Below are 13,992 nucleotides of genomic sequence, written 5' to 3'. Positions count from 1 at the left end.
AAAATTACTTCTTTCTTGAAAACTAAGTGACTTCAGAGGGAGCCGTTTCTCACAGATACTATCAACAGCTCTCCAACGTTACCAAGTAAGGTTTTATGCAAATAATTATTTTGAGCAACTACCAACAGTGTCCACTGCCTTTAAGAAGGGCACAGAGCCTTATACCCCTCTTACAGGCACTCGCTACGTTCTTGTCATTTGTGGTACATCATAAACTAAATTCCATTGAGTCTGAACTTACATTTGAATTCTCATGAATTGGAGACAACGAGGGCTTTGATTCCGTATATTCATCTACACATTCATCCGATCTTTTTTCAACTTCAGGCGCCGACAAAAATTCCTTCAACCAAAAGATTGATGAAAATTGGTTATTTGACAATGACACTCAAATGTTCCATGTGGGGTATATTTTGACCCCGACTGCAACCCCTTCTCCTCTTGAGCATACCATTGGATGAGAAACAGTAATCAAACAATCCTGCTGGTTTTTTGTTCCGTGGGCCGGCTATCCCCCTCCCCCCCATTAGACCCCTTCTCAAATGATATCATTGTTTTATAGCTCTCCATGCTAGAGTACTTTCACACGCCCTCACTTCACTAGAGAACTACACAATCACTGTTAAAAAAAACTGCAGCGAACCGTGTTGCTCAACAAGTGCTTGCAAAGAGAAAGGTCTATAGAGGGGGGAGAGCAGGAAAGAGCGACCTCGTTACCAGGGGTGATAAATCTCGCTACACCATTTTTTCTCAGCATGCCTTGCTCTTTCATAAACCCTGGAATTGGTTTATTAAAATGTGACCCCCTACGTGAAAATGAGTCAGAAGTTGACAATTGAGTTATGAAAGAACACACCAACAGCAGTAATTTGGTACACGTATATGTATAAGCTTTGAGGTGTATCGCGTTGCTGAGTTAGTACCGTTTGAAATTAGCCAATACATAATTTTTTCTGAAAAACGAATTACAAGTAAAGTGATGTAAAAAAAAACTACCATTTCGTGGAAAAGGATACAAATTAGACGCAAGTATGATCACAAAATTGTTGTATTCATAGCTTTGTTGCCTAAAAGTAAGTGTTCTAAAGGTTAACCATGCAAATATAGATCTTAAAAAGTAAAAAAAAAATTACTTACCCATTGGGCGACATCTGACTCATTTTCTGACTCATTTTCATGTAGCGGGTCACAAATGTGCTCAAATCTAGCACATTTTCACTAAGCCTGTAGGAAATGGCACCCTAGGCAAAGCCGAGGGTGCCATTTCCCCCCGAGGGTGTACAAAACCCACGGACCCCAATCACAGCGTGCAACAATTGTTTTGTTATACCTTGAAGTTCGGTTGTTATCTTCAAATATTATTACGATGGAGTATTCATTGTTTAATAAGCAGACGAACAAGAAACAATTCCTGACTGTTCCCTCGAACCCGCGGGTGTTCCGTACACAGCGCTGGAAATCGACCAACACTGGGAACGATCAAGGTGATGTACACCGATGTACATCACTTTTCATGTTACCCGACCCCCGAGCCATGTAACATGCGTTTTTGTTGCACCTCACGTGATTGGTTCTCGACCAATCAAACGTCACAGTTTGTTACCAAGGTATAACAAGCATTTTTGTTGCAGGCCACATGATTGGTTCTCGACCAATCAAACTTCACAATTTGTTACCGAGGTATAACAATACTAATTGTTATCAAATGGGATGAAAAACTATACTGACCTGGATTCGTCGAACGCTGATGATAGCATTGACATAATACGCCAGCGCCGTTGGAAAGTTATAGATGACGCTCATGGCAATGTTGAACAGTGCAAAGGATGAAAAGGTCACATCTGGGGTCAACGGTTTGTTGCTTAAGATGGTGAAGGAACCAAATGCCTGAAAGTACAATGGGAAAACTACATTGAAGAAACAATACACCCTTTTTGTCTTCACCAACTCACACCTGTTATCTCCAAAGAACAAGCCAGTAGTGCTGCTGACTTCCCCTGGCAGATTAACTGCTCAACCAATAAGTTTAATGACCCACGCATTGACAATAAAGCCCATTCACACCAACTGAAAAGGATGTATAGTTTTCAAGTTTTAGTGGCCAAACTCGGAAATTCTATAACTGGGCGATCCGTAATGCTATATCGAAAAATTAAGTATTTTCTCTTACTCATACTTTAAAGCCATTGGACACTTTCGGTACAGGAAAAAAAAAAAAAGTTCACAGATTTACAAATAACTTACAGGGTTTACAGATGGTAATGGTGAAAGACTTCTCTTGAAATATTATTCCATGAAATGCTTTACTTTTTGAGAGAACATTAAAACAATATCAAATCTCGATATCGAGAGTTACAAATTTATTTTAACACATGTCATGACACGGCGAAAATGCGGAAACAAAGGGTGGGTTTTCCCGTTATTTTCTCCCGACTTCGATGACCGATTGCCTAAATTTTCACAGGTTTGTTATTTTATATAGAAGTTGTGATACACGAAGTGTGGGCCTTGGACAATAGTGTTTACCGAAAGGGTCCAATGGCTTTAAGAGAGATCGCCCAACATCCCCAGGCCACAGACGGCCACCTCAATGAAGGCTAATGGCTTTAACAGGCTACTACTCATAAAAACATCTGTTGCTTAGTGGTCAGAGCTGCCAACTTTTTGCAGGTTTTGTACAACAATCAGGGAGATATTTAGAATCACATTCAACAACCATTGGCATATTCTGCAGAATCAGGGAGAGTTTGAAGCACTGCACTTCCTGAAAACAGGCAAATTTAAGTTTTCAATCATTGAAAACAAAACCCGAGTATTTTGGCCGTCAGTTATAAATATTTTGCAGGTAATTGTTAAAGGCAGTGGACACTACTGGTAATTACTCAAAGTAATCCTTAGCATAAAACCTTTCTTGGTAACGAGTAATGGGGAGTTGTTGATAGTATAAAACATTATGAGAAACGGCTCCCTGTGAAGTAACATAGTTTTCGAGAACAAAGTAATTTTCCATGAATTTGATTTTGAGACCTCAGAATTAGTTTTTGAGGTCTTGAAATCAAGCATCTGAAAGCACACAACTTTGTGTGACAAGGGTGTTTTTTCATTTTGACCAATTGAGCTCAAACTTTCACAGGTTTGTTATTTTATGCATATGGGGAGATACACCAAGTGAGAAGTCTTTGACAATTTCCAATAGTGTCCAGTGTCTTTTTAGCTTTTTTTCTTTTTGTTTTAACAAGTTTTCCATGTTTCTGAAACATGATGGTGACTTATTCAGAGGCCTTCAAACATAAGATATATGTACATGAATATAAAAATGGTACAACAATGCAACAAGAATGGACTGGCGATCTCTTTTTTCTCTGTGTGCATAGGCCTACAAGAGCGACTGTTAATTGTTATCAAACTGTCTTTGATTTTCAACGGAAGTGGTTGCCACTGAAAATATCTGAGCAATCTATGCTTACCGTCAAGGTGATGAAAAATGGGAATATGAAGGTCAAGACATCTGTAAAGAATACAAAAACATCAATTATAACTTCATCAATAATTTTTTCAAATTATACATGGAACAATTCTATTTTAATACATTAACTAAATAATCCCTTTGTAATTGTAATTGTAATTGCAAATCTGTCAGTATGCGCTTCGTAACTAAAAGTGTTTTGTTGGGTTTTTTTACACATTTTTTTTCAATATATTTTTTTATGAAATTGTAGAACTTCCAAACATGATGATGGATAAACACCTCTGGCGAGACAGTGTAAATAGAATCTCGGTTGCAGCTGCTGAATGATGAGGATGATATTTATTTATACAGCTCTCTCCTTTGCTCGTTACAAAGTAAATTTTTATGCTAACAATTATTTTGAGTAATTACCAATAGTGTCCAGTGCCTTCAACACACACTATCTGGCTATACTGTAGATCATTCATTATTTTGTTGACCTGAGTGAAACTAAGATCACACTTTGGTTGCTCACCCGATACAGCCATGAGTACGTTGACCTTAAGCGTCTCCCATAACTCCTTGCTTCTGACCTTGTTGATAGACTCACAGTGGAGCTTTTCCCAGCCGTGAAGCTTCAGGAGTTTGATTCCTTGGAACATCTCGCTGCATTTGTTCAGTCGCTCATCAGAGAAAAACTGAGAGAGTTAAAATAACGGAGGAATTTTTTTAAATTATTTTGGATTCAACAAACAAAAACATAACTAAACATGCTAAAGCTAGACCTGAGACTGCCACCCCCCCCCCTTTGTTTCCCCATTCATTTTTTTTTTCCTGCATGCTTTTTAACTCCACTCATGTATTCCCACTTCACTGCTTATGTTACACTCTTACCTGGTCATGTTGGTTGTGTGGTCATTAAAGCCGGTGGATACTATTGGTAAATTTCAAAGAACAGTCTTCTCACGTGCTGTATCTCAACATATGCATAAAATAACAAACCTGTGAAAATTTGAGCTCAATTGGTCGTCGGAGTTGCGAGATAACTATGAAAGGAAAAAACATCCTTGTCACACTTAAGGTCTCGAAATCAAACTCGTGGAAAATTACTTCTTTCCCGAAAACTACTCCACTTCAGAGGGAGCCGTTTCTCACAATGTTTTATACTACCAACCTCTCCCCATTACTCGTTACCAAAAAAGGTTTAATGCTAATAATTATTTTGAGTAATTACCAATAGTGTCCACTGCCTTTAAGCCTTTGAGAAAGACTCTGAAACGTCAGGGCATTAACTATTTTCTGCAAGATTAGGGCTAGATAACTCAGTTGGTAGAACCTCTTCGAGTTAATCTAGAGGTCGCAGGTTCAAGTCCTGCTCTCGTTAATTTCTCTGTTCATCCCCCAAACAAAAATTTACAATAGAAATGAATCATGGTGTCTGTTTTGAAATTAAAATACAAACCTGTGATTTTTTCACAGGACTCGGGAAAGTACTGAGTATACAGTGCTAAAACACATCGGTGTATGGGTAAAAACCAAAATGAATATTCTTTATCCCCGATGCAAATTTAACATCTTTTATATCGATGTGGTACCCCCTGCCAAAACAAAGGATTCGAACTGCCTCTAGCTACCGGGCAACCTCGGTAGTCTAGTTGGTAAGACACTGCTCTAAAATTGCAAGGATCCTGGGTTCGAATCCCACTCGAGTAACATGCCTGTGATATTTTTTCACAGGACTCGGGAAAGTACTGAGTATACAGTGCTAACACACATCGGTGTATGGGTGAAAACCAAAAATAATAAGATAAAACAACAAACATTTATATAAAAAATAAAAAATAAAAAATAAATTCCCTTCATGTGATGTCCTTTTTGTACATCTTTTATTTTGACTGGAGTCATTTAAACTTGATATGAAAGTTGAAAGTTCACATAAATTGAATTGAATGGTGTTTTAAATCACACGAGTAAAAGGCAAAGTGGTGCGCTCATGTGAAGAGACAGGGAGGCCCACCTGGCGCACTTATAGATGATCTGCCTACAGGTACAATTTGAGGCAGAGGCCGCCCTAAGCTGCGCCGGATAGACAACGTCACAAAGTGGAGTAATGCGGAATAGCGGCGACTGAGAGAGTACAGATAATGGCGGCGACTTCAGGAACGCGCCTCCTTTACAATTTTATGATGAGGCGGCCATGGACTATAAAGTCTTTACCGGATAATGATGATGATCTCAACCTCAACTGAACAAATCAAAAATCTCTATCCACACTTACCAGTACTTGTTTCTGTATCTTGGCCACCCAGCAGGCAACCTTGGAGTGGACTAAGATAGTTATGGCCATGACTGCTACACACAGCACAGCCGAACCTCCGATCTCAAAAAACAGAAGTGAGATTGTAAGAAATCCCTGAAATGAAAAAAACAAACATCAGCCTTTGAAAATGTTGATTTCCAAAACTTACTCACATGTTTAAAACTTAACCATCACAGAGGCTCAATAAGAGACAAATAAAAACCAAATCAGAGCGGCTGTGTCACAAACATTTTATTAAAATGTGCTAGAATCAAGCAAATTTTAAATTGGTCTGTGGCCGATAGACTCAAGTGCACAGTCAAGTATGGTAAAGCTTAAATTGGCATCAAGTCTTGGGGCCCCTCTCATTTGTGGTTGATCTTGTGATATGTGTTACTGTATGCAGTTTAGGGGGATCGTGTAAAAACATGATTCACTTGCTTTGCTTCAAAACACTTAGATTTTCAAACGCGCGTACTAAGCATCATACAAGCGCTTGACAGTTTCTTACAAGCATAATGCAAAGTAGTCATCCTTGGGAGCCAATGAGAATTGTTTCTCAGTACATCCTTACATGGTGTTAGTGAGGAGATGCATCGTCCATGGTAGAGAGGCTTGCCCTATACTAACCAGCAATAGCATGAAGGAAAAGCTACTCGACACACCCTCTACTTAGCAGCATAGCATGATCCAGGCTTGGTGCAGTAACGTGAGCTAAAGACTCGAATGGGCTCAAAGAGACCCAGGGCTGACATAGGAAAAGCTACTCGACGCACCCTGTATTTAACTAGCAATGGCATGATCGAGGCTTTGTGCAGAAACGTGAGCTAAAGACTCGAATGAGCACAAAGAGACTCAGGGCTGACTCAGGAAAAACTACTTGACACACCCTTCACTTACCAGCAATGGCATGATCCAGGCTTGGTGCAGTAACGTGAAACAGGAATAAATATTGGAGGCATCCGTGGAGATATGATTGGTGATTTGACCAACATTCAGTGAGCCTTTGCAGTTGCTGTAGTTTGTCAATCGCAAAGACTTGTCGTAAACCACTGTCTGTTAATAAATAGACATAATACATGTTTACATATATACATAAATTTACACAAATAAAGGCAGTGGACACTACTGGCAATTACTAAAAATAATTATTAGCATAAAACCTTACTTGGTGACGAGTAATGGGGAGAGGTTGATAGTATAAAACATTGTGAGAATCGGCTCCCTCTGAAGTAACATAGTTTTCGAGAACATTAATTTCCAGGAATATGATTTTGAGACCTCAGAGTTAGAATTTGAGGTCTCGAAATCAAGCATTTGAAAGCTCACAACTTCGTGTGACAAGGGTGTTTTTCCCTTCTTTATTATCTCGCAACTTCAACGACCAATTGAGTTCAAACTTTGACAGGTTTGTTATTTTATGCATACATGTATGTTGAGATACACCAAGTGAGAAGACTGGTTTTGACAAATACCAATAGCGTCCAGTGTCTTTGAAGTGGATGTATTCAATCCATCACCCATCAGGTCTCGGTCCTGGTCCTGGACTATCGGGTCTTGACTACAACACTGATAATCTTTATGCCATCTGGTAGCTTACACATCTGACATTTTATCCTAAGAGGTGACCCCACTTTGACCTTTCCTTCCAGTCCAAACAGGAAGTTCAAATTATGAAAAAAATGTAAATATCTGATATTTTTGGAAGCCAAAATAAACACTTAGGGCTTGTCTCTCAAAATGGCAGAAATGGTAGATGCACATTGTGATGAGGAGGTGCTGGTCGGTGTCATAGGAAAATCTGTCCCCAAGAGATTCTGTCCCCCGTATGGGAAATTAACATGGGCTGAAGGATGTTGATTCAACAGAGGGCGCTATCAGAAGTACACAGTACACAGTTCTCCGAATGGGGGGACAGAATCTCCTGCCACTACGAGTCATGCAAGGGGGTCAAAGGTTAGTGCTTGAAGCTCTATGTTACCTGTATCGCGTTGAACACATGCAGTGACATCAACACCATCCAGTGCCAGTACGTTGTCAGGCACATGGACCGAGTAATAGTATTGACGAATATCAAACCCACCAGGACGAACCCGTTAGAGAAGAACTCTTGAATCGTCAGATAATGAGGTTCTTGCTGAAAATTTAAGAGGAAAAAAAAAAATATCATTCGAATTGGAAAAAATACAAAAATGCATGAAAGGGGATAGAGGGACTCCCCCTTACTGTTCCCATATTTGAACGCACTAGTTTCCCTCAGAAGTACCCCCCCCCTCGCCCCGCCAAATAATTTATTTATTTTTTTTTTGTAAGAAAGAAAAAAATCCTCAAATTTTTTACTGATGTTCCATACATATACAATAAAGACACAGTAGGGAGGTATCTGTGGCATGACGTTGTGAAGTGAATCTCAGTTGTGACCGCTAAATGACAGTGAAATGATGATGATGAGGATAAATAATAATAAAAAATAATAGAAATTGTTTTTTAAATGTAGCGACAAGTTCTTTCACGGCCGTTTAAAACAGGCATGGTTGTTGCCATGTGATAAAGACCCGAGCTGAAGGCGAGGGCCTTTATCACACGACAACGACCGTGCAATGTTTTAAACGGCAGATTTTAAACGGCAGATTTTGTGAGCCTTTATAAATGCTGTGTTATTATTATCATTAAAGAACGAGTCACTGCTCTTTTATTCCCATTCATAAATGCCTTTTTGGTTAAAACTTTGACTTCCGACGTGCTGTATGTACATGTACGACGTCTGTACGACGTCCGTGTGTTGCATTTTTATGACTAAGACTCCTATTTCTGACAGTTTGGTGCGCGTATAGTCTTGGTGCAACATGTTTTTGTTTTCCTTTCACACACAGCGCGGCCTACTCACCGACAGCACACGCATCGCTCAAAGCAAGAAATGTTTTGCACCAAGACTTGCGCGGAGTATCCTCGCACAATCGGTTATAAACACTGGTCACTATCAAATGTTTAAACACCCCACGTGATGCGCTCTCCACCAATAGGAATAGCGAAGCTGTCTGAGGTATTTATAAATAGCGCTTTATACACCATGTCTCAAAGCGCTTCCAACATTATTACCCTGATCACTGATGGGCCTTTTCATTCCTTAAACCATCTCAGCTCCCTGGGGAGTATACAGCCTGTGCTACCAAATATGTAACACACTAAGTTAAATCAATCACAAGAACAACCTCTGCCCTCACAGGTACCCATTTACCCCTGGTTGGAGAGGAGCAATTATAGTTAAGTGTAATGCTCAGGGACACAAAAGTCAAGACCGGGATTCGAACCCACAGTCTGCTTTAAAAACAAAAACAGCAGAGCTTGAGTTTGGTGCTCTTATCCGCTCAGCCACGACACTCTACGACATATATGCCACAAATCAAGCACCAGACAAGTAACTCTCCGATGATTTCGAACAAAAAGGAAATTAACCCTGCCGCTCAAAAAAGAAAAATTGTGTTTAAATTATAATAAAAATGAATTAATTTAAATAAATAAAAAAATTATAATAATAATAATAATTAAATAAACCAACCTTCTGTCTCTTTTCCACTTCGTTTTCAGTGATGTACAAGACAAGACCACTGATAGCTAGAGGATTGATAAGACGCACTAGCTCCGCTATGAGTCTGAGCAATCCTGTTGTCATGACTTCCCACCAATAAGCCCTGAAGCAAACTCTCCATAGATGAATCATTCTTCCAGCTGCTGCAGCTTTCTTCTATAAAAAAAAAATAAACAAATAATAATAATAATAATAATAAACAACGCTTATAAAGCGCCTTACATCCACAACTGGACCCCAAGGCGCTGTACACATTAAAAATAGCAGCAAACAAGAGTACATGTGTTAAAAAAAAAAAAAAAAAACCCAAAGAGCATACAAGATTTCTAAAAATTTAAACCACAAAATGGACCAGCCAATAGTTAAAACCACAAACCGCGAAATTTAAAAAGTTATGGAAATGCGCTACTATAAAAAGATTAGTTAAACTTACAATACTTTAAAAAGGTGTCCAAATAGGAAACAAACTTACAATTATACCAAATAATTTTTTTTTAAAAAGTATGAGTTTGATAACTAACCGCACTAACTTAAAACAAGTCACATCACTTTTGCTGATAGAGCCTTCTCGGTATATGGACCCAAACTCTGGAATAAACTTCCCAATCACATCAGGGACACAACATCCTTCAACACATTCAAGACACTTCTGAAAGCCCACTTGTTTTAGGAGGCCTATCATCAATGACTTTTTATTTCTTCTGTGCCTCAGCGCCTTTGACTTTGAGCAACATTTTGATTTAGGCGCTTTACAGATTATGTTTGATTGATTGATTGCTTTTTGAAAATGGCATTTATTCACATCATCTCTTCTTTACAATAACCTCATCACCTTACTATAAAAATGAAAATGACATTTCACCCACATTATGTACACACATTAGCAGACAACCGTAAGTAGAGGTACCTGCTGGTTTGTTTGGACTTGTGGACAAGTCATTATATGTCTGTCGCAGTGATAGCGTTCCGACTCTCTCCACGATTCCACTCCAGTGACATTGACAGTAATCTCACGAGACCGCTGGCACCCCCGCGAGACTACTGCTCTCAGCCAGCAGCTTCACGTAATAGCAGTGATCTCACAAGAGCAGTATTCACTTGTGGAAACCTCCATCATTACCGCACCACCACGACTCGACTATCTCACTGCGACAAACCGTTATAACGACTTGTCCATAAGTCTACCTGCTGGTGTGTACATGTATAATAGCTGACAAACTTAGTCACTTGAACTTCGAATTAGACCAATCATAACACTGCAAGTTTTTCCACTTAAATCATTTGGCCTCTCTTGCGGATAAAGACAGGGGGCCAGTCTAATAATACCGTTTTGTACTGATGTAGGCTCCTTCAAGATCTTAATAAATAAAAGTTAAAAAAACAAGATGGATTGAGTTAAGGCGTTGTAAGTTGGTCTGCATGTTGATAATCACCAGGGGCCTTTCTCAAACCTCGGCTTGGGCTCCGGCTCAGGCTCCGCATGCAAAACGCGCTGCTCCAAAATGCAGGTTAAAGGCCGAGCTGCGTACACAGCACGCGGAACCTAAGCCTGAGCCGGAGCCCAAGTCGTGGTTTGAGAAGGGCCCTAGGTACTTTGTGCAGTACAAGACAACTATAACAATTGTGGCTTCTTATATAGCGCGCATGTCTGTCACTCAGTGACGCTCCTGGTGCAGTGCAAGACAAGACAAGACTCAACTGACACACATTTTAGGATACTTATGTCAACAATTAATAATCATACCGCTTCTTTCTCAAGCACTTTCATGAATCTGTCGTGGTTGAATCGTGCTTGGTGGATCTCCGGCAGAGATCCCAAGTCTTTCAATTCCACAGGATGCTTAAAACCAATCTTGAGGAGACGACCGAGCCAGTAGAATGTGATACGGGAGAGCATGCTGCAGTTCTCATCCATGAAGTGCATCTCAGGATCAGTCAGATCGGAGGGGAGCTCCGAGTTTACCGAGTCCTGAAACTTTTCATGGGGCTTTGAGGAGTTTGTTCTTGGAGACTTTCTGAAGACGACCTTTTGAGTAAAGACATTGTAAATAATTGTTTTAAATGTTGCTGTTTTAACTCTTTCAGTGTCGATTTTATTTGTGTTTTGAACCTTAAGGGCCCAGGTTTTTGTGGTTTTTCGAAAATCTTTGTAACAAATAAACAAATAAGTCTTTCTACCCAAATAAGAATTTATCTACTGCCACAGTTTAGATCGGTCCTGCTTTTATTACTTTCAGTTATTGAATCAAGGGGACATCTAATTATTAAAACTTCACTGACGTGGAGTTTGTTCTTTATTGGTCTCAACATGTAACGTTTTTGTATTTTGGCTGATAACAGTTGTTTCGCTATTTAACAAAGATTTGTCTGCGCTAGGTAATTTCGATCAGTTGACTAGACAAATACTTGCCTTTAACCTTATAACATTGAGTTCATTTAGGAGTAACATGCCATGAAGTGCAAGGGTGATCACAGCAAAATCAAAGGTGGCAATATTTGGCTCTGCTAACTGCCGATAGTCCAAATGAATCAAGTAAATAGAGTTCCCAGCGATTGCCGCCGACCAATAGATGAGCAATAACCATGCCATCTTGGGCCGTCTCCAGACCTCCATCTGATGGATGAAGAGGATGGCAAGAATGGTCGCCAGGACAGCGCAGGCATCTGGGAGGTACAAGTGAGGCTGGGTCGGGTGTGAATGGTGTCGGTACCTTGCGTCGGTTAGGGCTCCCTCAACGCCACTGCCTATCAGAGCGACGATGAGGAGCAAGGTGCACACCCAGCGTCTACCGTGGCCAGGATACTTGATGAGGTATTTGGATCTGAAGAGACCCTTAAGGTTAGCATTACAACAACGGATACAAATCAGGATCAACGGGAACATGAGGATTGCTAGAACATGAGGGATGGAAGTGACTGTATCCACCAGACACGTATTCTGGAGGAGCGTTTGATCGGCGACGAAGAGCCCGAAAGACTTCGCTCGAATGTTGGCTCGTACCGGCTGGGTGAAGTTGGTGCCACACATCCAGTTCAAAAACGCATCTCTCAAATCACTGATTGATTCCATTGTTGAGTGCCAATTACCGACCTATATGTAGAAGAGAAAGTTAGAAGTTCAACAATTCTCACCTTATGAGAAACCTCAAACTAGTTTCCTATAAAATATATTAAAATTAAGTAGAATTTCAGAGTACAATTTTGTTTTTAACCTCCATGATGATCCAATGGTAATTCTTCACATGGATGGCTGAGAGTCAACAAACTGCATTATATAAAGAGTCCATGTTTTCAATGATCCATGGAGGTAGAAGAAGACTTGTAAATCTAACTGTTAAATTTTAACATTAAAGTCAAGCAGAGACGGGCGGTTGGTTGGTCCATGGAGGAATTCCTCCATGGTTGGTCAAATGTCTTCCTCCATGGTCAAATCACAAGGAATGGAGGGTCAAAATACCATGTTTTCCATATTCTACTATATTCTGGCTCCATGGTTTGCATTCTCCTATGGATTCTCTGATTACTGATAAATTCTGGTACAAACAGAGAGAGATAATGTTATATCTAAATTATTCCTCCATGGTTATATCGCTTACCAATCTCCGAGATTACCAGGAAGTCGTCCTGAACACCACGATAAAGTCACCGGGGCCTCCGCTGCGAAAGCCGGTAACGGTCTACCCACTGCACCCGGTGAGGTCATCAGTGTCCAACTCCAACTCTGTTGTGGACAGCACAGCTTGTAAACATTCTTGACGGCATCACCACGGCAGTGGGCTCTGTATGACTCCTCCATTGTTGTTCCAAATAAACCATTCAATGTCACTAAATGCCGATTAATGATTATGTAACTTTTTGGAGGGCACACTTGCGAGGAATGTCCGAACAAAAATGTCTCTGACAGCACATTTCGACTCCCGAGTCCCAGTGATGAAACTTTTCTCTCCCCCTCAGCATGCTTCGGAGTCGATACGAAGACACATTTTTCCGGACCCAAGCTTTCGAGGATTCTACTAAAAAGATGGGTCATTCAGTACTGCAATTTTCATTACAATTCATTGATTTCAAAGCAACTTTATCGAATGGAAACCTCAACCCATGCTCACTAAAGACCCTGTGAGTTTGATTTTCATTTTGCGTCAGAAGAAGAGAGCCGGATGCGCACACAACACAGTACACACGCAAACGCGTGAAAACACGTGGAACTCCATGATCGTTGGAATTTCTTCTTGCACTCTCCTACTAGTTCGATTATCAGTTTGCGTGTAAAACAAACGGGTGCGACATCTGACTCATTTTCGCAGAGCGCACCCAGAAAACAGTCGATTTTTACAACGGATCAATGTGTGCCTATATAACGGCAGAAAAGAACCACTGATGTGGACTGTTTTTTAGTTTAAATTGGGATAATGTTATCCGAAGAAGTAGCACAGAAATGCGTCGCGCGACATATGTCACCTTTTTCGGTGATGGGTCCCTGGTATTGCAGGTTATTTTGAACGCTACAGGGTCGATTTTCAACGCGTTGAGATTGAACAAAATGTACCACCGAAATACAAGGTTTTAAACACTAGAACCGAAATATTATGTGCGCAGAAACGCTTGGTGCGACTTTACGGCCTTCTTGCATTTTGAACCGAAGATCTGATTGACTTT

General features: G+C 40.2%; 1 protein-coding gene across 1 annotated transcript in view; it reads right to left on the bottom strand.

Moving 5' to 3' along the window:
- The window catches only part of LOC139933911 (ATP-binding cassette sub-family C member 9-like), a 33,655-nt gene extending 20,204 nt beyond the window's left edge, over positions 1-13,451 (bottom strand). Inside the window, exons 1-11 of the mRNA XM_071928143.1 lie at positions 12,933-13,451; positions 11,747-12,427; positions 11,081-11,362; positions 9,307-9,492; positions 7,729-7,884; positions 6,648-6,803; positions 5,727-5,861; positions 3,984-4,146; positions 3,468-3,508; positions 1,729-1,887; positions 242-343 (exon numbers count right to left, since the gene is read on the bottom strand). Of these exons, the coding sequence (XP_071784244.1) occupies positions 242-343; positions 1,729-1,887; positions 3,468-3,508; positions 3,984-4,146; positions 5,727-5,861; positions 6,648-6,803; positions 7,729-7,884; positions 9,307-9,492; positions 11,081-11,362; positions 11,747-12,406 (2,040 nt within the window). The 5' untranslated portion in view covers positions 12,407-12,427; positions 12,933-13,451. The remainder of the gene's footprint in view (positions 1-241; positions 344-1,728; positions 1,888-3,467; positions 3,509-3,983; positions 4,147-5,726; positions 5,862-6,647; positions 6,804-7,728; positions 7,885-9,306; positions 9,493-11,080; positions 11,363-11,746; positions 12,428-12,932) is intronic.
- Positions 13,452-13,992: the final 541 nt, after the last annotated feature.

Source organism: Asterias amurensis, chromosome 2 (assembly GCF_032118995.1).
Source record: "Asterias amurensis chromosome 2, ASM3211899v1".
Classification (NCBI taxonomy): Eukaryota; Metazoa; Echinodermata; class Asteroidea; order Forcipulatida; family Asteriidae; genus Asterias; species Asterias amurensis.
The sequence above is the reverse complement of the archived record's forward strand: the minus strand, read 5'-3'. Positions and strand labels throughout refer to the sequence as shown.